Source organism: Ranitomeya imitator, chromosome 1 (assembly GCF_032444005.1).
Source record: "Ranitomeya imitator isolate aRanImi1 chromosome 1, aRanImi1.pri, whole genome shotgun sequence".
Classification (NCBI taxonomy): domain Eukaryota; kingdom Metazoa; phylum Chordata; class Amphibia; order Anura; family Dendrobatidae; genus Ranitomeya; species Ranitomeya imitator.
The window spans coordinates 1218150412-1218176543 of record NC_091282.1 but is presented as its reverse complement, the minus strand read 5'-3'; the positions used below and the strand labels follow the sequence as shown (position 1 = coordinate 1218176543).

Genomic DNA, 26132 nt, shown 5'->3' with positions numbered 1-26132 from the left:
GAATGTGTGTGTGTGTCCGGGATTGGCATCTGCACCATCGCAGCTGCAGCCACAAAATTTTGCACAGTCACACGTCTGGACCCTGAGAGCGTCATAGGCTATGTTGTGAGGCGAAATTTTAACCCCGCGCTTTCCAATTCACCAAACAATTTTTGCCCCTATCTACATAATGGGAAAAAAGTGAAAGGAAAAGTGTTGGAGGCAAATTGACAGCTGCCAGATGTGAACAAGGGGGAAGTAAAGAGTGAGAGCGATGGCGCCAAAGAGTATATACCGTACAGTTGCTAAGGTGGGGCCCCGACATGGGATACTTACCACACACAAAATGTGCCACACACAAAAGGTGCCACACACTACCACGTGCTTGAACACATATTACCCTCAGCACACATTTCACCACACATACACCAACCTCACCACATAAAAGTCGAAACACAAAAGTCGGCGCTCAAAACTCACCACGCGCAAAACTCGCCACATGCAAATACTAGGCTCACGCAAAACTTGCCACAAGTGCAAAACTCACCTCATGGGAAACTCGCCACATGCAAAACTTGCACACGCGGAAAAATTGCCACATGCACAAAAGTTGCAACACATGCAAAAGTCGCCTCACACAAAACTTGCACATACTCAAAAGGCACCACACATAAAACTCGCCATGCGCAAAACTTGCTGCACACAACTTGCTACACTAACCTGTCACATGGGCTTCCTGTTGGCTGGGGATTTATCAGGCTGCCAATTTAGCTTACAAATACTGAGGTAAAAATACTGAGCAAATAACGTGTGAACGAGGTCTAATACAGGAAGAGATGACACACAGGTATATACTATATACAGGGGAGATGACACACAGATATATACTATATACAGGAGAGATGACACACAGGTATATACTATATAGAGGAGGAGATGACATACAGGTACATACTATATACAGGAGGAGATGACACACAGGTATATACTATATACAGGAGCAGATGACCTACAGGTATATACAGGAGATGACATACAGGTATATGCTATATATAGAAGATGACATACAGGTATATACTATATACAGGGGAGATGACATACAGGTATATACTATATACAGGAGATGACATACAGATGTATACTATATATAAGGGAGATGACACACGGGTATATACTATATACAGGAGCAGATGACCTACAGGTATATACAGGAGATGACATACAGGTATATGCTATATATAGAAGATGACATACAGGTATATACTATATACAGGGGAGATGACATACAGGTACAGTGGGGCAAAAAAGTATTTAGTCAGTCAGCAATAGTGCAAGATCCACCACTTAAAAAGATGAGAGGCGTCTGTAATTTACATCATAGGTAGACCTCAACTATGGGAGACAAACTGAGAAAAAAAAATCCAGAAAATCACATTGTCTGTTTTTTTAACATTTTATTTGCATATTATGGTGGAAAATAAGTATTTGGTCAGAAACAAAATTTCATCTCAATACTTTGTAATATATCCTTTGTTGGCAATGACAGAGGTCAAACGTTTTCTGTAAGTCTTCACAAGGTTGCCACACACTGTTGTTGGTATGTTGGCCCATTCCTCCATGCAGATCTCCTCTAGAGCAGTGATGTTTTTGGCTTTTCGCTTGGCAAAACGGACTTTCAACTCCCTCCAAAGGTTTTCTATAGGGTTGAGATCTGGAGACTGGCTAGGCCACTCCAGGATCTTGAAATGCTTCTTACGAAGCCACTCCTTCGTTGTCCTGGCGGTGTGCTTTGGATCATTGTCATGTTGAAAGACCCAGCCACGTTTCATCTTCAATGCCCTTGCTGATGGAAGGAGGTTTGCACTCAAAATCTCACGATACATGGCCCCATTCATTCTTTAATGTACCCGGATCAGTCGTCCTGGCCCCTTTGCAGAGAAACAGCCCCAAAGCATGATCTTTCCACCACCATGCTTTACAGTAGGTATGGTGTTTGATGGATGCAACTCAGTATTCTTTTTCCTCCAAACACGACAAGTTGTGTTTCTACCAAACAGTTCCAGTTTGGTTTCATCAGACCATAGGACATTCTCCCCAAACTCCTCTGGACCATCCAAATGCTCTCTAGCAAACCTCAGACGGGCCCGGACATGTACTGGCTTAAGCAGTGGGACACGTCTGGCACTGCAGGATCTGAGTCCATGGTGGCGTAGTGTGTTACTTATGGTAGGCCTTGTTACATTGGTCCCAGCTCTCTGCAGTTCATTCACTAGGTCCCCCCGCGTGGTTCTGGGATTTTTGCTCACCGTTCTTGTGATCATTCTGACCCCACGGGGTGGGATTTTGCGTGGAGCCCCAGATCGAGGGAGATTATCAGTGGTCTTGTATGTCTTCCATTTTCTAATTATTGCTCCCACAGTTGATTTTTTCACTCCAAGCTGGTTGGCTATTGCAGATTCAGTCTTCCCAGCCTGGTGCAGGGCTACAATTTTGTTTCTGGTGTCCTTTGACAGCTCTTTGGTCTTCACCATAGTGGAGTTTGGAGTCAGACTGTTTGAGGGTGTGCACAGGTATCTTTTTATACTGATAACAAGTTTAAACAGGTGCCATTACTACAGGTAATGAGTGGAGGAAAGAGGAGACTCTTAAAGAAGAAGTTACAGGTCTGTGAGAGCCTGAAATCTTGACTGTTTGTTTCTGACCAAATACTTATTTTCCACCATAATATGCAAATAAAATGTTAAAAAAAACAGACAATGTGATTTTCTGGATTTTTTTTTCTCAGTTTGTCTCCCATAGTTGAGGTCTACCTATGATGTAAATTACAGACGCCTCTCATGTTTTTAAGTGGTGGAACTTGCACTATTGCTGACTGACTAAATACTTTTTTGCCCCACTGTATATACTATATACAGGAGATGACATACAGATGTATACTATATATAAGGGAGATGACAAACATGTATATACTGAGGTGAAAATACTGAGCAAATAACGTGTGAACGAGGTCTAATACAGGAAGAGATGTGTTGTGAATTCTGTGGCTGAATTCACTCCTGTGGTCACAAGTGGTACTGCAGCCTCTGAGCTTCCTCCCTCAGGTGTTCTGGTGAGCTCGTTAACTGCTTCATTGCTTAACTCCGCCTGATGCTGCTATCCTTGCTCCTTGTCAATGTTTCAGTGTTGGATCTGAGCTTCTCCTGATTGTTCCTGTGACCTGCTGCTCTTTATAGCTAAGTGCTTTTTGTTTTTTTTTGTTGCTTTTTTCTGTCCAGCTTGTCTTTTGTTTTGCTGGAAGCTCTGAGACGCAAAGGGTGTACCGCCGTGCCGTTAGTTCGGCACGGTGGGTTTTTTTTGCCCCCTTTGCGTGGTTTTGCTTTAGGGTTTTTTGTAGACTGCAAAGTTCGCTTTACTGTCCTCGCTCTGTCCTAGAATATCGGGCCCCACTTTGCTGAATCTATTTCATCCCTACGTTTTGTCTTTTCATCTTACTCACAGTCATTATATGTGGGGGGCTGCCTTTTCCTTTGGGGAATTTCTCTGGGGCAAGTCAGGCCTATTTTTCTATCTTCAGGCTAGCTAGTTTCTTAGGCTGTGCCGAGTTGCCTAGGTAGTTGTTAGGCGCAATCCACAGCCGCTTTTAGTTGTGTTTAGGATAGGATCAGGTGTGCAGTCTACAGAGTTTCCACGTCTCAGAGCTCGTTCTTGTATTTTTGGGTATTTGTCAGATCACTGTGTGCGCTCTGATCGCTAAGCACACTGTGTTTCTGGATTGCCTTCATAACACCTGTCATTAGCAAACATAACCGAGATGACACACAGGTATATACTATATACAGGGGAGATGACACACAGATATATACTATATACAGGAGAGATGACACACAGGTATATACTATATAGAGGAGGAGATGACATACAGGTACATACTATATACAGGAGGAGATGACACACAGGTATATACTATATACAGGAGCAGATGACCTACAGGTATATACAGGAGATGACATACAGGTATATGCTATATATAGAAGATGACATACAGGTATATACTATATACAGGGGAGATGACATACAGGTATATACTATATACAGGAGATGACATACAGATGTATACTATATATAAGGGAGATGACACACGGGTATATACTATATACAGGAGCAGATGACCTACAGGTATATACAGGAGATGACATACAGGTATATGCTATTTATATAAGATGACATACAGGTATATACTATATACAGGGGAGATGACATACAGGTATATACTATATACAGGGGAGATGACATACAGGTATATACTATATACAGGGGAGATGACATACAGGTATATACTATATACAGGAGATGACATACAGGTATATACTATATACAGGAGATGACATACAGGTATATACTATATACAGGGGAGATGACATACAGGTATATACTATATACAGGAGATGACATACAGGTATATACTATATACAGGAGATGACATACAGGTATATACTATATACAGGGGAGATGACATACAGGTATATACTATATACAGGAGATGACATACAGGTATATACTATATACAGGAGATGACATACAGATGTATACTATATATAAGGGAGATGACAAACATGTATATACTGAGGTGAAAATGAAAAGGTGTGAGTGCAAAATGAGAGGAGTGAGGGAAAATAGTGGAGTGATCGGAAAATGACAGATGTGAGGTCGAAATGACAAGTGTTAGGGGGGAATGAGAGGAGTGAGGGGGAAAAAGTAAGGTGCTATAACTAACCACAGATATTTACTATGCCCAGGCAACGCCGGGCTCTTCAGCTAATATATATATATATATATATAAATTTCAACACAGACAAGAGTGGTAATCAACCTATTATACGGAAATCTAAATAGACTAGATGGCAGCCCGATTCTAAAGAATCGGGAGTCTAGAATCCATATATACTTGAAATTCGGCAGGAGCTTGAAGAGCAACGTCACTGGGCCGCCTCCACGCAGTAGAAACTTGCTGTGAGGTAAAAATTCAAAAATCACACCAAAATGGCGGGCGGAGTGTGTCACAGTACGGCACGTTTCTGATTGGTCGCTCGCAGCAGGCGGCAACCAATCAGACACTGGACACTGTTGACGTCACTTATCTCCGGACATTAGCAGGAAGTAGTATTCTAGGCAATTATATATTAGATAATATATATAGACACACACACACACAGTATACATATATAAATACACTGTACACTATATATACACACAGTATACACTATATACACACAGTACATGCACACAGTATACACTATATATATATATATATATATATATATATATATATATATATATATATATATATATATATACACACTGTGTACTGCCTGCTCCTGTGTATATACTGTGTCCTGTGTGTGTATATATATATATAATATACTGTGTACTGCCGCTCCTGTGTGGGTCTATCTATTATTATTATTTATTTATATAGCACCATTGATTCCATGGTGCTGTACATGAGAAAGGGTTACGTACAGAGTTATAGATATCATTTACAGTAAACAAATTTACAGTGACAGACTGGTACAGAGGGGATATATATACTAGATGGTGGCCCAATTCTAATGCATCGGGTATTCTAGAATATGTATGTCCACGTAGTATATTGCCCAGCCACGTAGTATATTGCCCAGCCACGTAGTATATTGCCCAGTCACGTAGTATATTGCCCAGCCACGTAGTATATTGCCCAGCCACGTAGTATAGTGCCCAGCCACGTAGTATAGTGCCCAGCCACGTAGTATATTGCCCAGCCACGTAGTATATTGCCCAGCCACGTAGTATATTGCCTAGTCATGTATTGCCCAGCCACATAGTATATACCAGAGCCACGTGGTATATTGCCCAGCACAGAGCCACGTAGTAGAGAGACTCAAAAAAAAAAAAAATAAACACATACTCACCTTCCGAAGGCCCGTTGAAGTCCTGCTATACTCACCCTCCGCCGCCTTTCTCGCTCCTCGCCACGCTCCCGGGATCGCTCCATTGCAAGCGGCAGCTTCCGGTTCCAGGGCTGGTGTGAGCAGGACCTATGATGACATTGCGGTCACATGACCGTGACGTCACGGCAGGTCCTTGTCGCACACCAGCCCTGGGACCGGAAGCTGCAGCTTGCAATGGAGCGGTCCCGGGAGCGTGGCGAGGAGCGAGAAAGGCGGCGGAGGGCGAGTATAGCAGGTTTTTTGTTTTTTTTAAATTATTTTTAACATGACCTATTTTTACTATTGATGCTGCATAGGCAGCATCAATAGTAAATAGTTGGGGACACACAGGGTTAATAGCAGCGGTAACGGAGTGCGTTACACAGTGGGCCGTTACCGCTGCCATTAACCCTGTGTGAGCGGTGAGTGGACGGGATTACGGAGCGGGCGGCGGACAGTGAGTGCAGGGGAGTAGGAGAGGGACTAATCGGACTGTGCCCGTCGCTGATTGGTCGCGGCAGCCATGACAGGCAGCTGCCTAGACCAATCAGCGAATGAATAACTGTGACAGAAGGACAGAAAGACAGACAGAAGTGACCCTTAGACCAATTATGTATATACAGTACAGACCGAAAGTTTGGACACACCTCATTTAACCCCTTCATGACCTTGGGATTTTTCGTTTTTCCGTGTTCGTTTTTTTCCGTCAATTTGGCCATGTGAGGGCTTATTTTTTGCGGGACAAGTTGTACTTTTGAACGACATCATTGGTTTTAGCATGTCGTGTACTAGAAAACGGGAAAAAAAATTCCAAGTGCGGTGAAATTGCAAAAAAAGTGCAATCCCACACTTGTTTTTTGTTTGGCTTTTTTGCTAGGTTCACTAAATGCTAAAACTGACCTGCCATTATGATTCTCCAGGTCATTACGAGTTCATAGACACCAAACATGACTAGGTTATTTTTTATCTAAATGATGAAAAAAAATTCCAAACTTTGCTAAAAAAAAAAAAAAAAAAATTGCGCCATTTTCCGATACTCGTAGCGTCTCCATTTTTCGTGATCTGGGGTCGGTTGAGGGCTTATTTTTTGCGTGCAGAGATGACGTTTTTCATGATGGCGTTTTGGTGCAGATACGTTCTTTTGATCGCCCGTTATTGCATTTTAATGCAATGTCGCGGCGACCTAAAAAACGTAATTCTGGCGTTTCGAATTTTTTTCTCACTACGCCGTTTAGTGATCAGGTTAATGCTTTTTTTTAATTGATAGATCGGGCGATTCTGAGTGCGGCGATACCAAATATGTGTAGATTTAATTTTTTTTTTTATTGATTTATTTTGATTGGGGCAAAAGGGGGGTGATTTAAACTTTTATATATTTTTTTTTATTTTTTTCACATTTTTTTTACTTTTTTTTACTTTTGCCATGCTTCAATAGCTTCCATGGGAGGCTAGAAGCAGGCACAGCACGATCGGCTCTGCTACATAGCAGCGATCTGATGATCGCTGCTATGTAGCAGAAATGGAGGTGTGCTGTGAGCGCCGACCACAGGGTGGCGCTCACAGCCACCGGTCATCAGTAACCATAGAGGTCTCTAGGACCTCTATGGTTACAATGGAGACGCATCACCGACCCCCGATCATGTGACGGGGGTCGGCGATGCCGTCATTTCCGGCCGCCCGGCCACATGCGGTAGTTAAATGCCGCTGTCTGCGATTGACAGCGGCATTTAACTAGTTAATAGGTGCGGGCAGATCGCGATTCTGCCCGCACCTATTGCGGGCACATGTCAGCTGTTCAAAACAGCTGACATGTCCCGGCTTTGATGCGCGCTCACTGCCGGAGCCCTGCATCAAAGCAGGGGAGCTGACCTCGGACGTACTATCCCGTCCGAGGTCAGATAGGGGTTAAAGATTTTTCTGTATTTTCATGACTATGAAAATTGTAAATTCACACTGAAGGCATCAAAAGTATGAATTAACACATGTGGAATTATATACTTAACAAAAAAGTGTGAAACAACTGAAATTATGTCTTATATTCTAGGTTCTTCAAAGTAGTCACCTTTTGCTTTGATGACTGCTTTGCACACTCTTGGCATTCTCTTGATGAGCTTCAAGAGGTAGTCACCGGGAATGGTTTTCACTTCACAGGTGCGCCCTGTCAGGTGTAATAAGTGGGATTTCTTGCCTTATAAATGGCGTTGGGTCCATCAGTTGTGTTGAGCAGAAGTCTGGTGGATCCACAGCTGATAATCCTACTGAATAGACTGTTAGCTGCTTTTTTCTTGCCATAATACAAATTCTAAGTAAAGAAAAACGAGTGGCCATCATTACTTTAAGAAATGAAGGTCAGTCAGTCCGAAAAATTGGGAAAAACTTTGAGGGTATGTGCACACGTCAGGATTTCTTGCAGAAATTTTCCTGACAAAAACTGGACATTTCTGCCAGAAATCCGCATGCGTTTTTACCGCGTTTTTGACACGTTTTTGGTGCGTTTTTTCCCAAATGCATAGAATTACGGGAAAAAACGCAGAAAATCCGCAAAAATAATGAACATGCTCATTTTTTTACCGCGATGCGTTTTTTCACGGAAAAAAACGTATCCATGTGCACATAACATGCAGAATGCATTCTAAATGATAGAATACATAATGTATGCGTTTTTATAGCGTTTTTACAGCGAAAAACCGCGAAAAAAACGCGAAAAAACCTGAACATGTGCACATAGCTTGAAAGTGTCCCCAAGTGCAGTGGCAAAAACAATCAAGCGCTACAAAGAAACTGGCTCACATGAGGACCGCCCCAGGAAAGGAAGACCAAGAGTCACCTCTGCTTCTGAGGATAAGTTTATCCGAGTCACCAGCCTCAGAAATCGCAGGTTAACAGCAGCTCAGATTAGAGACCAGGTCAATGCCACACAGAGTTCTAGCAGCAGACACATCTCTACAACAACTGTTAAGAGGAGACTTTGTGCAGCAGGCCTTCATGGTAAAATAGCTGCTAGGAAACCACTGCTAAGGACGGGCAACAAGCAGAAGAGACTTGTTTGGGCTAAAGATCAGAAGGAATGGACATTAGACCAGTGGACATCTGTGCTTTGGTCTGATGACTCCAAATTTGAGATCTTTGGTTCCAACCACCGTGTCTTTGTGCGAAGCAGAAAATGGTGAATGGATGGACTCTACATGCCTGGTTCCCACCGTGAAGCATGGAGGAGGAGGTGTGATGGTGTGGGGGGGCTTTGCTGGTGACACTGTTGGGGATTTATTCAAAATTGAAGGCACATTGAACCAGCATGGCTACCACAGCATCTTGCAGCAGCATGCTATTCCATCCGGTTTGCGTTTAGTTGGACCATCATTTATTTTTCAACAGGACAATGACCCCAAACACACCTCCAGGATGTGTAAGGGTTATTTGACCAGGAAGGAGAGTGATGGGGTGCTACGCCAGATGACCTGGCCTCCACACTCACCAGACCTGAACCCAATCGAGATGGTTTGGGATGAGCTGGACCGAAGAGTGAAGGCAAAAGGGCCAACAAGTGCTAAGCATCTCTGGGAACTCCTTCAAGATTGTTGGAAGACCATTCCCGGTGACTACCTCTTGAAACTCATCAAGAGAATGCCAAGAGTGTGCAAAGCAGTCATCAAACCAAAAGGTGGCTACTGTGAAGATCCTACAATATAAGACATAATTTCAGCTGTTTCACACTTTTTTGTTAAGTATATAATTCCACATGTGTTAATTCATAGTTTTGATGCCTTCAGTGTGAATGTACAATTTTCATAGTCATGAAAATACAGAAAAATCTCTAAATGAGAAGGTGTGTCCAAACTTTTGGTCTGTACTGTGTGTATATATGTGTGTGTGTGTGTGTGTGTATAAATATATATGTGTACTGCCTGCTCCAGTGTGTGCATATGGTTGTAGCTGTCTTGTTCTGACCCATACTCAGATATGTCGGATCACCAGTGAGGAATAATTAAGAGATTACACCCTAAAATAACGAGCGCTCGGAGAAGCCAACAGGTTGTGAACAAATCACTTTTCTATTTATTCACCCAAGAATGCCGTATTTTATCCCACTTACAGCCCTGTAGGCCCTGTAACTCCTGTAGGCCCTGTAACTCCTGTAGGCCCTGTGACCCCTGTAACTCCTGTAGGCCCTGCTCTCCTGTAGGCCCTGCTCTCCTGTAGGCCCTGCTCTCCTGTAGGCCCTGCTCTCCTGTAGGCCCTGCTCTCCTGTAGGCCCTGCTCTCCTGTTCCCCTGGTCATGCTGACCTTCATTTACCATGTACCCAGAATCTGTTCCTTCAGACTCTTGAAGACCTTTCATGTGAGATAAGAAGTATAAAATCCTTGAATCGGAGACTTAGGCTACAACAATATAAAAACAAATTCTAGCAAAAGAAGGAGAAGCATTAACCCTTCTATTTCCATTTCCCCCTTTTGTAAATGCTATAACCTTTCGCCACAGGTTCAGGTGATGTCCACAAAGGAGCTGCTGTCTCATGGGTCTAGTTCCCATAAGGGGGCTTCCTACCTGCTTCGCCCACCCACCCTCAGTGTGGACACTCACTTCCCCCATCAGCAGTGGTTATCCGGGGTCTATGATACACTATGGAAGGTTCCACCTTAGATTTTTTTCTTACACATACACTATTCAATAGCTCGGGTAATGCATATATATCAGCGCTTTTACAGCTACATAATAAAATTATAAAATCTGCATTGTGTTAGTCTCATGAGGAACCTGGAAAGTTGGAGTCCAGGCCCTCTTCGCGTGTCAGAGTCCGGGCCCTTGTCGCTTGTGTAGTGTGGTGTTAATACCTTTCATAGCTGCAGAGGTAAGGCTAAGTACAGTTGTGGCCAAAAGTATTGACACCCCTGCAATTCTCTCAGATAATACTCAGTTTCTTCCTGAAAATGATTGCAAACACAAATTCTTTGTTATTATTATCTTCATTTAATTTGTCTTAAATGAAAAAACACAAAAAGAATTGTCCTAAAGCCAAATTGGATATAATTCCACACCAAACATAAAAATGGGGGTGGACAAAAGTATTGGCACTGTTCGAAAAATCATGTGATGCTTCTCTAATTAGTGTAATTAACAGCACCTGTAACTTACCTGTGGCACCTATCAGGTGTTGGCAATAACTATATCACACTTGCAGCCGGTTGACATGGATTAAAGTTGACTCAACCTCTGTCCTGTGTCCTTGTGTGTGTACCACATTGAGCATGGAGAAAAGAAAGAAGACCAAAGAACTGTCTGAGGACTTGAGAACCCAAATTGTGAGGAAGCATGAGCAATCTCAAGGCTACAAGTCCATCTCCAAAGACCTGAATGTTCCTGTGTCTACCGTGCGCAGTGTCATCAAGAAGTGTAAAGCCCATGGCACTGTGGCTAACCTCCCTAGATGTGGACGGAAAAGAAAAATTGACAAGAGATTTCAACGCAAGATTGTGCGGATGTTGGATAAAGAACCTCGACTAACATCCAAACAAGTTCAAGCTGCCCTGCAGTCCAAGGGTACAACATTGTCAACCCGTACTATCCGTCGGCGTCTGAATGAAAAGGGACTGTATGGTAGGAGACCCAGGAACACCCCACTTCTTACCCCGAGACATAAAAAAGCCAGGCGGGAGTTTGCCAAAACTTACCTGAAAAAGCCTAAAACGTTTTGGCAGAATGTTCTCTGGTCAGATGAGACAAAAGTAGAGCTTTTTGGGCAAAGGCATCAACATAGAGTTTACAGGAGAAAAAAAGAGTCATTCAAAGAAAAGAACACGGTCCCTACAGTCAAACATGGCGGAGGTTCCCTGATGTTTTGGGGTTGCTTTGCTGCCTCTGGCACTGGACTCCTTGACCGTGTGCATGGCATTATGAAGTCTGAAGACTACCAACAAATTTTGCAGCATAATGTAGGGCCCAGTGTGAGAAAGCTGGGTCTCCCTCAGAGGTCATGGGTCTTCCAGCAGGACAATGACCCAAAACACACTTCAAAAAGCACTAGAAAATGGTTTGAGAGAAAGCACTGGAGACTTCTAAGGTGGCCAGCAATGAGTCCAGACCTGAATCCCATAGAACACCTGTGGAGAGATCTAAAAATGGCAGTTTGGAGAAGGCAGCCTTCAAATATCAGGGACCTGGAGCAGTTTGCCAAAGAAGAATGGTCTAAAATTCCAGCAGAGCATTGTAAGAAACTCATTGATGGTTACCGGAAGCGGTTGGTCGCAGTTATTTTGGCTAAAGGTTGTGCAACCAAGTATTAGGCTGAGGGTGCCAATACTTTTGTCTGGCCCATTTTTGGAGTTTTGTGTGAAATAATCAATGTTTTGCTTTTTGCTTCAATCTCTTTTGTGTTTTTTCATTTAAGACAAATTAAATGAAGATAATAATACCAAAGAATTTGTGATTGCAATCATTTTCAGGAAGAAACGGAGTATTATCTGACAGAATTGCAGGGGTGTCAATACTTTTGGCCACAACTGTATGGCATAGTCCTTGCAGATACTGGGCTGTCTCTACAGATCCAACAGTCCTTTTGGTTTTTGTCCTTCCTTGTTGTCTAGAAGAAGAGCATGATGTTGAATAAGTTTGTTGTCCCAGTCAACATTTTAAGAGTTTATCCAGTGTCTCTGTAGAGTGCAATAATCCTGCCACTGCCAGCAAGGTTTAGGAGAACAGTCATTGTGCCGGCAAAGTGACCTTTCTGCAGTGACTGGCAAAGATCCAGGTGGGTTTTCACTGAGGTGGATGTGGTCAGCTGGACTTGGAACGGGCCGTCAAACCGTGGATCTAGGCTCCTTCTCGCGTGTCTGTGTATGACCACCAATCACCTGGATTCAGCTGATGTATGTCTGCAGCGGCATTAGGACCTCATGTGAGGATACTACTGCATATCCAGTGTAGGATCTCCCATCCTTGTGGTATCTGGAGACATCTACTAAAAAAAACTCCAAAATCTGCATTAGGAACAGGTTCATCATGAACATATGTAAAACCCACTGTTTCCTGACTCATCAGTTCTATGCAGTCCATGTCCCTGCGTCATGTCAGTACTCTTCTTCACCTGCTAATGCCGTCACCAATTCCACCTTTTCTGAATCCACAGGCAGGAGGGTGGCTGGATTCAGAAGATATCTTTTGAGGGTATTCAGGAATTGGTATTAGAGCACATTCCAGTCTGAGCTGCCTGGCCATAGATGGGTGTTTTGGTTGAACTTGTACGAGTATGGCATTATTGTCACGTGGGGAACAAATTGTCAAAGGAGAAAGTCCGTGTGATCTCACATGCCTAGCAGTAATACAGCATCTCTTACAGCACGGACACACGTAGGACACCCTCAAATCGCTGGGTCTGTGCGGAGTAGTAAGCTATTCGTTTCTTTTTCCCTCCACGTTGCCGTGTCAGTACTGTGGTATCATGTCCTACCTGCTCTGTGCAAAACAAGAAACATGGCTTATCATAGTAGGGAATGCCTAAGACCGGGGCTGACACAATGAGCAGTTTGAGAGGATGGAAGGAATCCATTCTTGGGAGAGATTGTAGGGGTTTGATGACAAGCAGTCAGAGTGGTTGCATCATTTGTGAACCAGACCTTATCCCAGGCCTACAGTAGGTCACCAAGCCTAGGAAAGTGCGTAGATGCCGGTGTGACCTGGGCAAAGGGAGATTCTGAACTGCCTGTTGTCTGTCTTCAGTCAGGTGTCTTGTATCTTCGGCAATACAATGTCCCAAAAATGTAATTTGTCACATGAGACTTTACAACCCTTCTCTGCTAAAAATCATAGCAAGGAAACTAGCTTCCCTGCAGGACATCTGGTCCGGGCAGCAGAGCAGGAGGTCATCCACGTACTGTAATAGTACAATCTTTGGATGAGGTGGTTGCCGCTGCTCCAGGATCCCTCGCTGGGATCTGTGACCGTACGGTGTGAGGATTAGGGACAAGTGAGGTCACACTCACTGTAACATCATTAATAGCCCTTAAAGGGAACCTGTCACCCCCAAAATCGATGGTGAGGTAAGCTCACCGTCATCACAGGCTTATCTACAGCATTCTGTAATGCAGTGGTCCCCAACTCCGGTCCTCAAGAGCCACCAACAGGTCATGTTTTCAGGATTTCCTTAGTATTGCACAGGTGATGGAATTATTGCCCATGCAGGTGATGCAATTATCTCCTGTGCAATACTAAGGAAATCCTGAAAACATGACCTGTTGGTGGCTCTTGAGGACCGGAGTTGGGGAACACTGCTGTAATGCTGTAGATAAGCCGCCGATGTTACCTGAAAGAGGAGAAAAAGACGTTAGATTATACTCACCCAGGGGAGGTCCTGCTCCGATGGGTGTCTCAGGTCCGGAACAGCGCCTCCCATCTTCATTCCATGACGTCCTTTTCTGGTCTTCACGCCGCGGCTCCGGCGCAGGAGTACTTTGCACTGTTGAGGGCAGAGCAAAGTACTGCAATGCGCAGGCGCCGGAAAGGTCAGAGAGGCCCAGCGCCTGCGCACTGCAGTACTTTGCTCTGCCCTCAACAGGATAGAGAAAGTACGCCTGCGCTGCAGCCGCGGCGTGAAGACCAGAAGAAGACATCATGGAATGAAGATGGGAGGCGCCGGAGCGGACCTGAGACACCCATTTGACCGGACCTCCCCTGGGTGAGTATAATCTAACCTATTTTTCTCATCTTTCAGGATACATCGGGGGCTTATCTACAGCATTACAGAATGCTGTAGATAAGCCCCTGATGCTGGTGAGCTTACCTCCCCATCGATTTTGGGGGTGACAGGTTCCCTTTAAGTCAGGAACTATTCTGTAAGTGTCAGGGGAACCCTTGGGTCCTTTTTTTTTTCTTAATGGGATACAAAGACCTCTGCACTAGAACCCCTGCCTTAACATACTCTTTACTATCCCTGGTCAGAGCCATTGATTTGGCTAGGCTTAAGGGGTGTTGCTTTACACAATGAGGAGTGGTTCCTTCACTTAATTTTATCATGACCGGGGGATGGGCAGCCGATCCACATCAGTTTTTCCCTTTGCCCAAATTGTGTCTGGCACCTGTCAGACATTTTGGTGTCCGGTGTTACTTTCACTGTTTTTGTCATATACACCATTGCTGCAATCTTACACAGGTGCTTATCTGAGAGGGGACTTGTGACCGTAGGACCCTCAGGAGAGTACTGTATGGTGGCCTGGATAGCACTCAACATATCTGCTCCCAGCAAATTCATAGGTATCTTGTCACTAACAATAAGTTTTGTAAGCACCTCTTATTTGTTTAGTCATTAGGGCTTCAGTCGCTTGTCCCCCTACCCCCACACATTCCACAGTCTCGTCAGTAATCATGTCTGGCATTATCAAGTCTTCGTGTACCACAGTCCCGGCTGCCCCAGTGTCAATCAAGAATTCTGTCTCTTTCCCTCCCGGCATTGTTATGTTGGTCATAAAGGCAGGACCAGGTCCTGGGGGGACAAGGACAGGGCACACATTTGTCGCTGGGTTGTCAGTTTCCTAGTCTGAAGGTGAAAGAGGTGGAGATTGGTCTGCTTAGTCTCCTTTGTAGGGTTTCTGCACTGGTTGGCGCAGCGTCCGTTTTCTCCACAATTCCAACACTTCACTGTTTCTAGGTCCTTAGGCTCCTTACTACGTCTCTACTGTTTCCCTTGTGCTCCAGCATACATGACAGGTCGTCTTATTGTCCTGGTTTGTTTATCTCCTTTAGCCACCTTCAGGAGATCTTTTGGATTTACATTTCTCCATTCAGGTCTGGCTGTCTGTACGGTGTCTTGTAGGCCTTCGTTCATACCGTCATTGAATGCATTTACCAGTATTTTACATCAAGTGGGTTTATTGGACTCTACCCCATGTCTGCCCACTTCAGCTGTATCCGGCCAAAGTACATCTCCACACTCTCCTTCCTGCTGTGTCACGTCAGTCAGGAGTACAGACTATAGCCCATTATTTTAGTGATTCTCAGTACGTCTCCCCGGACCGGGCAGACTTATCATCCATGCCCCATGCTTGGTCCTTTGCCACATCTGTATGTATCTTAATTATGTGTTCTAGGACGTCACCTGCCTTCGCACACTCGCCAAGCTCTCTAGGTCTGCCCAGGTGCACTTATATACCCGCTGTATTTCCATTATTTATCTGTAAAATGGGAAAGGTTGGTTCTCGGGGTCAGGCAGCTGGTTCAGCATAGCTAGCTGGTCAGAGGGGCCCCAGGGATAAGTCTGTCACCATTCTTGGTCCTGATGTGGATGGTTGTCTGGTGGTGGTAGTGACCGGATGATCGGTGGGGGTGACATGATGTTCTACAACTTCCTCCTTCTCAGGCCTACTGTCCTCTTCCTCCCCAGAAGTCAATGCCTCCACTACGGAGTCGGCTTCTTCAGCCACTACATGTGATCTTGTCCGGACAGGACTCGGTGTAACTCGTTTAGGTCGGGTGATAGCACCGGTCACACAAGTATCTCTCCAGTCTGGGTTTGTCTGACCACAATGTTTACAAGTCCACCTGTCTGTCTGGGTTTCTGGTTATACAGAACAGGGGCGGTAGTGATCGTCATAGATTTTTGGCCATCAAACAGTCATGATACACCTTATGTCCCACTGTAGTCTCTCTACTTCCGTACTGTTATATTTATTCACTTGTTGCTCTCTTCCCTTGTCATTTATCCAACCTCTATTGTCTTCCCTAAAACTGTGCCACTTCTGTACATCCACACTCCGGCATGTTCGCCTTTTTCAGTATTGGTCCCACATCTTTCCCTTCTACCTTTTCTTCTCTGTTCTTTTATAGATGTTCTGGATCCCATTGGGGGCCCTGACTGCACACAGAACAAGTTGTCCGTGGCTTCATCTTATTCTCCAGACAGCTCACCTTTCTGCAAATGCCCTCAGTGTGCCTGGACCTTGTCTACAGGTCACCCTCTAGCACAGTGGTCCCCAACCTTTCTGACCTTAAGAGCCACATCCAGTTCTCCTCACAGTAGTGGCAACCAAAGCCCCCATTACAGGTATAATGATAACCAAAGCTTTTTCACACAAATCACCCCGAAGCAGTATACCAAGATCCAGGGGTTCCCACCACATCCACCATTCAGCATTCCCCCCCATCACGCACTCCCTACACAGTCACATACATCTTCAAGCACCTCCTCTGACCTGTAGTATCATCCTGTCTCCAGGGTACCATACTTAAATGATCTCTAAACCCCCCCAAACCAGTGGTTGTGTACCCAGATCTGCTCTTCGGTGCAGGGCTATTTTCAAAGTTCACCATTTTGAGATGTGCTCTTCATACCAGTCTACTAAATCTGGAGCTAATGCACCAAGCTGGCAGACAGTCACGAGCCACAATTCATGAGACCACGAGCCACATGTGGCTCCCAAGCTACAGGTTGAGGTCCCCTGCTCTAGCAAGTCATTATGAGTTTGTCACGGTGTAGCTGGAAGACTCACGTGGCCTCTCACCCGGTAGACCTACAGGGTGTAACGGGAGGGCTCTTTTTAGCTCTCACCCATTAGACCAACTGGCTATAGTAGGAAGGCCCATGTATGATAGGCCTCTCACCTACTAGACCAGCTCCATGGACAGTGGCAAGGCTTACATGGCTCTCTGACCCACAAAAAGACAGCTGACTAAAGCAAGAAGGCCCAGGTATGATAGGCCTCTAACCTACTAGATCAGCCATGCAGGTGGCTACCCCCTTTTATTGATCCTCAATTAGCTTTACATCATTCATGTAATACTTACCATTTTTGGCACTGGGGAGTTGTACCGTGTAATACTCCTCATACCGGGCTCTGTGGGGAGATGTACCGTGTAATACTCCTCATACTGGGCTGTGTGGAGAGTTGTACCATGTGCTGCTGTCAGTGATGGCCCAGTCTCTTCTCTTTCAGGGTCTGGATGTCGGAGTGCAGTTATGGGGGTCTTCCGCTCAGTTCATGTCCGCCAGTTACTGCACAACAAGTTCGTCGTTGTCCTCGGAGACTCCAGTAAGTGACAATGTCCTACATGTACTGTGTGTAAACAGTATCTCTGTATCCCCCTCATCTGCAGAACAGTTCTCCCCCCCAGTAGTCAGGTCAGAGCCGTCTACTCGTGATAACGATGACTCCAGGATTGTGTCTGAGCATTTCTCTCCCTCCCCAGTTCCCTGGTCTGAGTTGGCTGCTCGTAATGATTATGGCTCTGGTCTGGTTTCTCATCAGTTTTCCCCCAGTAGTCAGGTCTGAACCTGCTGCTCCTTCTTGTGAAGAATATGGGGGACATAATTTCATGCCATTTGACTGTATCATTTTCTGTCTGAGATTGTAGATCTCCTTCAAAGTGTGAAATGGAGACAGGACGCCTTGTTCAGCAGGTGGTCCAGCTTCAACATCTCCAAGTGGAACAGCTCACACTCCCATCAGCTTATCTGGTAATAAGGTCTTTCTGGCAGGATGAACCCCTGCTTCGAGCACAAGCAGCTTAACCCCTTCACAACATGCGCTGTACATGTACTTGCACATACAGTATGTTGTCTCTCCCCAGAGCCCACATCTTTCCTGACACATCAGCTGTTTTGAACAGCTGACATGTGCCCGGAACAGCCATGGGTGGAATCGCAATCCACCCACTGCTATTAACCTGATAAATGCCACTGACAAACTCTGACAATGGCATTTAATGTGCGCTTCCGGCCATCGGGAAATCCACCCATCGGTGCCTCCGTCACTTGATCACAGTTCACCGATGGGTTGGCATGAGTGCCAGAGGTCTGCTACAGACCTCTATGGTTGTTATTGCTATGAGCGCCACCCGGTGGTTGGTGCTCATAGCAAGTCAGCAATTCTGCTACATACAGGCAATCTGATCATCGCTTGTATGTAGCAGAGTAGATAAGGTAGTGGTAGCTTCTAGCATTCCATGGAGGCTATTGAAAAATGACAAAAGTGGGAAAAAAATGTTTTTAAAAAGTTCAAATCACCCCCCTCTCGCCCCATTCAAAATAAAACAATAAAAAACCCTCAAACATGCACATATTTGGTATCGCTGCGTTCAGAATCAACCATCTATCAATATAAAAAAAAAAAAAGGTTTAACCTGTTCGCTACACGGCGTAACGAGAGAAAGTCAAAATGCCAGAATTAGGTTTTTTTTGGTTGCCACAACATTGCATTAAAATGCAATAACGGACGATCAGAAGATCATATCTGCATCAAAATTATATCAATAAAAACGTCAGCTTGGCACGCAAAAAATAAGCCCTCACCCAACCCCAGATCACGAAAAATGGAGACGCTGCAGGTCTCAAAAGTTGTTTTTGTTTTTTTTGTTGTTGTTGTTGTTGTTTTTTTTTTACAATCTTTTGGATTTTTTCATCACTTAAATAAAAAGGAACTTAGATATGTTTGGTGTCTATGAACTCGTAATGACCTGGAGAATCATAATGGCAGGTCAATTTTAGCATTTGGTGAACATGGTAAAAAAAAAATCCCCCAAATGTAGTGGAATCAAAGTTTTTCAATTTCACCGCACTTGGATTTTTTTTTTTTTTCGTTTTTGAGTACACCACATGGTTAAACCAATTGAGTCATTCAAAAGTACAACTCGTCCCGCAAAAAATAAGCCCTCACATGGCCATAGTGATGGAAAAATAAAGTTATGGCTCTGAGAGGGAAGGGAGCGAAAAACAAACTCAAAAACGAAAACTGGCTCAGTCTTGAAAGGGTTAACGGCTTCAGCGCTCCTCCCCCTCAGGTGTATGGGAGCCGTAAATTTTCATATGGACTTATTGTATTGTACGCCCTGGCCTAATAAGGTTACATTTCCGAGATCTCGGACGGGATGGGTGCCCGCCTGGGTCTAGCATCCTAGGATGGGGAGCTGAGCTCCGATTGTGCCAAAACCGCCTCCCAATGACCTTCCATGGAGATGTTCTAATCCATCAAATCCGAAGGAGGGGAAACTAAGACCATCCTGGGGGTGGGAAAGGGAGTGACCGACCAAAGGGTTAATTGCTCGTGCGTGGCCTTTGTTGTCTTCTAAGGCTACTTTCTCTGATCGCCCATGACGGCACCACGGAGAGAGAGGGGATCCGCCCACCAAGGACAGGAAACCTACGGATAAAAAGGCGGTACCACTCTCCTGCATCAGTTGGTTTCCTGTCCTTGATGGGAGACCTACGGACTTACCAGTCGTCGTTGGAATTCCGGGGCCAACCAGTCCGATTCAGGCAGCTGGGGTCCCTCTGCCTCGGCTAGGGTGGTGACCCGAAGCGCCACCGCTGGGAGCCAGTGGGCCGACAGGGTGTGCGGGGGAGGTGACAAGGATTTCGCGGTCACCTCCCCAGGTAAGATGCAGCAGCGGCAACATCCAGGGGGGTCCCTCTGTGGTTGCGGGAGGTGCGGCGTGGCCCTCCCCTAGCACGCGTCAGCCTGCACACTGCACGCCATCGGGTATGCAGAGCCACGCAGTAGGGTCTGCATAGGACCGGGGGTGCCGGTCAGCAGCGCCATATCTGCACTCCGGGCGGCCATCTTGTGAGTAGGGCGCATGCCCGGAGTTGCGCTGGTCTCGCGAGACGCTGGGCTTGGATCTGCGCAGGCGTCGGCGTTCGGCGCTCCTCGCCGTCGGCTGAGCGCTACTGCGCAGGCGTCGCCGATAGGTCACTTGGGCGTTCCAAAGGCGCCGCAGAAGCGTCTGCGCAGGCGTCGACAAAAGATAGGTTGCTTGGGCGTTCCAAAGGCAGGAGCGTCTGCGCAGGCGCCGGCGCTCCTCGCCGTCGGCTAAGCGCTACTGCGCAGGCGCCGGAAGCGGCGGGAGCTTTAAAATGGGGATTTACTTCCTCTCAGCGGCTCTGCAGTTTATCAGCAAGAGCCTTAGGAGCTATTAATCGTCGCAGCATCAGGCGCAGCCAGCGTTATTGGCAGCAGACCAGCAGCAGTATGAGCGACCCGGCGTCTCCCCTGCCTGGATCACCTCCACCTACAGCATCGCCTCAGCAGCAGCAAAAAAGGCGACAGCAGAAAAGTTGCCAGGACACCGGCAAAGAACGCCAAAGGTCTCAACACAGCAAGGAGTCCAGCACGGCGTCGGGGAAAAAGCCAGAGGCTGAGAATCCCCAACCGGTATTTATGGGTCCTGGAGGTGGTAAGTTGATCTTCGTGAAAGTTAGAGACAGTAAGATTATTATTTGTCTCTTTTAGGGGAGGAAAAGCGTAGGTAAAACAAAGCACAAAGCCTGTGCCATCTGTAAAGAGGATCTTCCACCCGCATGGGAGAAGCAGCTATGCAATTCCTGCATACAGCAAACAGTATCAGAAAGCCTGCCCGGGTTTGCAACAGATCTTAAAAACCTGATTAAAGAACAGGTGGAAGACACCTTTAGATCCCTAAAAAGAGGAAAAAAACGGAGAAGGACCAGATTATAGGTCCCCGTCCCCAGTCTCTAAATCTGACACCGATAGTGCGAGTTCAGCATCCTCCTCCTCCTCCTCCTCATCCTCATCATCCACTTCTTCCTCAGGAGGTCACAATTGTTTCCCGCTAGAGGACACTGATGGCCTCATAAAGGCAGTGAGGAGTACTATGGGACTAGTAGACTCCCACCCCAAAAAGTCAGCACAAGACATCATGTTTGGGGGATTAGAACAAAAAAAGAGAAGAGCTTTTCCGCTTAACGAAGCAATTGCAGCGTTAATTAAAAAGGAATGGAAAAAACCCATGAAAAAGACTCTCCTAACCCCGAAAAGGAAATACCCCTTCGAGGATGAATCCTGTTCCTTTTGGGAAAAAGCCCCCAAATTAGATGTAGCAATAAAAAATCTATCCCTCAAAACGGCTCTATTAGTCGCCCTCACTTCGGCCCGCAGGGTTAGCGATTTACAGGCTCTCTCAGCTAACCCTCCCTACACACAATTCCTAGAGGATTGGGTCATTTTAAAAACAGACCCAGCATATCTCCCAAAAGTGGCTTCAAAATTTCACAGGTCTCAAGAGATATCTCTCCCCTCCTTCTGTCCCAATCCTAAAAATAAGGAGGAACAAACATTACATACACTAGATGTGAGAAGATGTCTCTTACACTACCTAGAAGTCACTAGAGAGAGTAGGGAGGATCCCTCTCTGTTTGTGTGTTTTCAGGGTCCCCGGAAGGGGAAAAAAGCATCTAAAGCCACCATAGCAAGATGGATCACAGACGCCATCAGTCTATCATACTCAGCAAGTGGGATGTCCGTTCCCGGGGAGGTTAAGGCTCACTCAACAAGGGCAGTGGCAACTTCCTGGGCGGAGAAGGCCGGAGCTTCCATAGACCAGATATGTAGAGCTGCTACCTGGTCCTCACCATCCACATTCTATAGGCACTATAGATTGGACCTAATCTCCTCTTCGGACCTTACTTTCGGTAAAAGGGTTCTGGAGGCGGTGGTCCCTCCCTGAATGTACTATCTATGCAATTCTCTCCGTGGTGCCGTCATGGGCGATCAGAGAAAAATATAGTTCTTACCGATAACGGTATTTCTCTGAACCCATGACGGCACCCGTACATTCCCTCCCTTCACTTGTGGGTGCGCACATCAAAATAGTGCCATAGTCTACTCATAGTGTTAATAGTCACGCGGTATCTAGTTATGATAAACAGTTAAAATTTAACAAATGTTTAGTAGTCTCCCATCGTTCTCTATGTAAAACAACTGATGCAGGAGAGTGGTACCGCCTTTTTATCCGTAGGTTTCCTGTCCTTGGTGGGCGGATCCCCTCTCTCTCCGTGGTGCCGTCATGGGCTCAGAGAAATACCGTTATCGGTAAGAACTATATTTTTCACACATCAGGTTTTTTGTTTCAGGCACAATCCGGTGAGTTTTGAAGAAGAAAAAAAAAAAAACGGATCTGTGTTCCCCCCGCTGGATCAGTTTTTTTTTTCAGAGTTGTATTGGCGCTGGATTGCGCCTGATGGCCACACGTTTCGTCAATGCTGATTGGGCGCTGGGGGTCATGTCATTCCACCGTATCACAGCCCTGGGGAGAGCGAGGGCCGATACCACTGGAATGGAGCTGGCACGGGAGGCGAATATTATTTTCTTTGCCGAACATTTGGTTTACGATGGGGATGGCCTACCAGCGGACAACCTTTTTTTTTTTTTTTTTTTTTTAAGCAATTAATTATAAAATGACAGTCCAAGTTAATTTGGATATCGACCCACAAATCAACATGTCCATGTTCTCGGTTTAACGTCGCTTGCTACCGGGGTTGGTTTCTGGCCCAGTATAATCCTTATGACGTAGCGGACTTATATCTAGCGAGAAACCAGCAACAGTCATACCGTGCTGGCAATGCTCTGTTTCCCTGGGGCTTGTGAAACGGGTCTCTCAGCCTGTCGGGGTTGGGAGCAAATGTTGTGCCAGTCCTGCAGTTATGTGGGCCCCAATCTCTCTCCCTGTGCCCATGTGGACAAGGGATGTAAGTGTAAACTGTGCCAAGCTGACCTTGCGTATTCCCAGGGGGTGTGGAACATTGGTGAAAGTGAGGAGACCGAACAGCGTGACCATTGACGTATTGGTGATGTCATATGGGGCTGCGAGGTGCCGTTCTTCACATATTGATGACAGCATGGTTGGATTGAGATAATTGTGTGAGTGTGGGACTCGTACTCCCAGACACTAAAGACAATCAGCAGTAGCCTTGTGCTACTGGGGTCTGAAGATCCGCTCAGCATTAGACAATCCGATTGCAAATACTGTAAGGTGTATGGGTGCATCAGGCTGCAGCTCTGTGACCAAAGGTTGCAAGAATAGCAAGTGGCACCAGTGGCAGAGCCAGAGAGATGGCCAACGCTACAGATGGTGGGGAGAAGGTAAAGACGATTTTGTTCTAGAGGGAGCCAAGCCAAAGCTCCCATGGATCTAGTTTCCTGCAGTCAACCCTGCAGTAGCCTCTCCCCTCTGGTGGGAGAAGATCAAACAAGCTATACCGAAACCTTGGTGTGTGGTCAGCAAGCATGCTGGAACCTTTTGTCCTTTTGAGGTTGTCACTGGTGGGAGCAGAGAGCAGCTGGGGCTCCCCTTTAAGGCCTCCTTGCAGGATTGGTTCACAATAAGGATGTCAGAGGGCTGGGTTAGTCTGTCTAGACTGGCGATTTGGTCAGAAGCAGTGGGGAAGTGGCCACTACCTGCCGTTGCAGCAACCATAGTCACTGTTACATGAAGTGACCCCCCCCCCACACACACACACACACACACACACACACTTCCGACCAGGTGACTGCTGGGTCAGATGGAGGCTAGGAGACAGGTCCCCGGGAACTGACCGGACGTGGTCAGAATAGACAAGACCGCCACATCTTCTGTCAGGGGTTGCAGGCGGTGTTGGAAACTGACGCTGGCCTAAAAGCTCTCAAGGAGCAGGTGGCACAGCCTCCCTCAGACTCGGACCTCAAGCCTTTGGTCTGGAATCAAGGACTACTGTGACGACACGGCACTTAATCTTGTTTATCCAGACATCTATTTTCAGTAATCCAGAAGGCATTGACTATTATCTATATGTTGACTTTTTTGAATTTCACAGATGCAGGATAGTTGAACAATAGATGTTTAATATGTTGATTTACATTGTCCAGGCCAGATAGTTTGTTGACTTGTAAAACAGAGAAGGATGAACTATGAAAATTGATTAAATACTCTAACTTGCATTGTTTATATCATCACATTTGTAAAATTATTAGGGTATCAGCAGGTTTAGAATATTATTATGAAACTTAACCTTTACTATTACCTTTTAAAAGCGGTTTCCAAAGTGCCAAACATTTTGTGCATGTAAAGTGCTAGTGCAAAAAAACAAAGTGCAAATAAAATCGTACAGTACCCATAGAGGGGTTTTACCACTTTTAGTATAGTCTCATATGTGGTCTTTCTTTTTATTTATTTTTTTGTTTGGATTTTTTACATATGTTAAGTTGTTCCCATTGATCTGATACTTATCTTTTTCAGGACTCTAGAACTTATAACATAAAATATAATGTCCTGTTTAGGGTTTAGTCGGGGTGCTATTACCCTTCAACCCTGTTTCACAAATACCAAATGTATCTCTTAATATTTTGTCATAATATAGTGGTACACTAAACAAAAAGGTAACTATGCATACAGGAAGGCGCTGCTTATCAGTCCTCCCTGTTCATCATATGTATACCTTTGTTAAATCCAAACATCTGGTCAAAAAACAGCAGGCTCAAATGAGTTAAGGAAAGGAAAATTCAGCCTCCATATCCTCTGATCTATAACTTGTCCCAAATGACCACATGAATACATCTCTGCCTCTCCTTTGAGATCCATTCATAGGCAAACGTCCAGTCTGTCATATTGGGATATGTGCATAAATTATCAGATTATACTCCCCTGGGTCACTGGATCCGTCCCCCGGTTTTGACAGCTGATGTCAGATAATGAAGACCATCTATCCCTGCCATGTGGTCCGTAGTGACATCTTGTAAATTATGAGCACAGCTCTGGTTCTCCTCCATGTACTTGCCTTACATGTGCCTATCGCGGATGTTCGTGACCGCATGTTTCCGGTGCTTGGACCGCACGCACTGTCGTCTTGGAACGCTTCCATCACATCTGGGCCGCTGGCGTTATAGCCGGTATACGGATCCTGCCGCAAAGTACAAGATTGTGATGAGCGCCTGGCTCAGTATCCGTGTAATGTTACTCATCACTTACTCAGAGCCTATGAAAACCATGTAGATCACTCATTTATCGTATTGTTCCGAGTTATCCAGAGACTTTGTTTTACGCCCATCGTGGGCAAGGGCAGGTTTCTTCATCTACCTCATTGGATGTAGCCCTATTAGTGGCTCCCACAACATTGCGAACACACCGACCTAGAAAGCCCATCCTTTACGCATTATTAGTTTTTAAACATGTATTCATATTTATACCGAGAGAGATCATCTATAGGGTGCCTATTTAGGATCACCCTATATTCTAGGATTTTTGAAAAAAAAAAAAAAAAACAAATATAAAAAAATTAACATACAGAAAATTAGGCTACAACAGACCCCTCTGAATTATAATATATTGGGAGAAAAGAGGTGCTGCTATATTCTGTCCCTATACATCCCTATCTGTTGTACATCCTGCCTAACGCGGAGGTTGGCACCCTATATCCTGCGCAGTGGCGCCCCCAC

At 45.4% G+C, this 26132-nt stretch overlaps 1 protein-coding gene across 2 annotated transcripts in view; it reads left to right on the top strand.

The window, feature by feature from the left end:
• LOC138657331 (PC-esterase domain-containing protein 1A-like) overlaps nucleotides 1-26132 on the top strand; it is a 47314-nt gene that overhangs the window by 3817 nt on the left and 17365 nt on the right. For both annotated transcript variants that reach the window (XR_011317034.1, XM_069745065.1), the window contains one exon: nucleotides 17865-17960. Coding sequence is in view for 1 of the 2 variants with exons in the window: in XM_069745065.1 (XP_069601166.1) it covers nucleotides 17888-17960 (73 nt within the window). In the remaining variant the exon portion in view is untranslated. The remainder of the gene's footprint in view (nucleotides 1-17864; nucleotides 17961-26132) is intronic.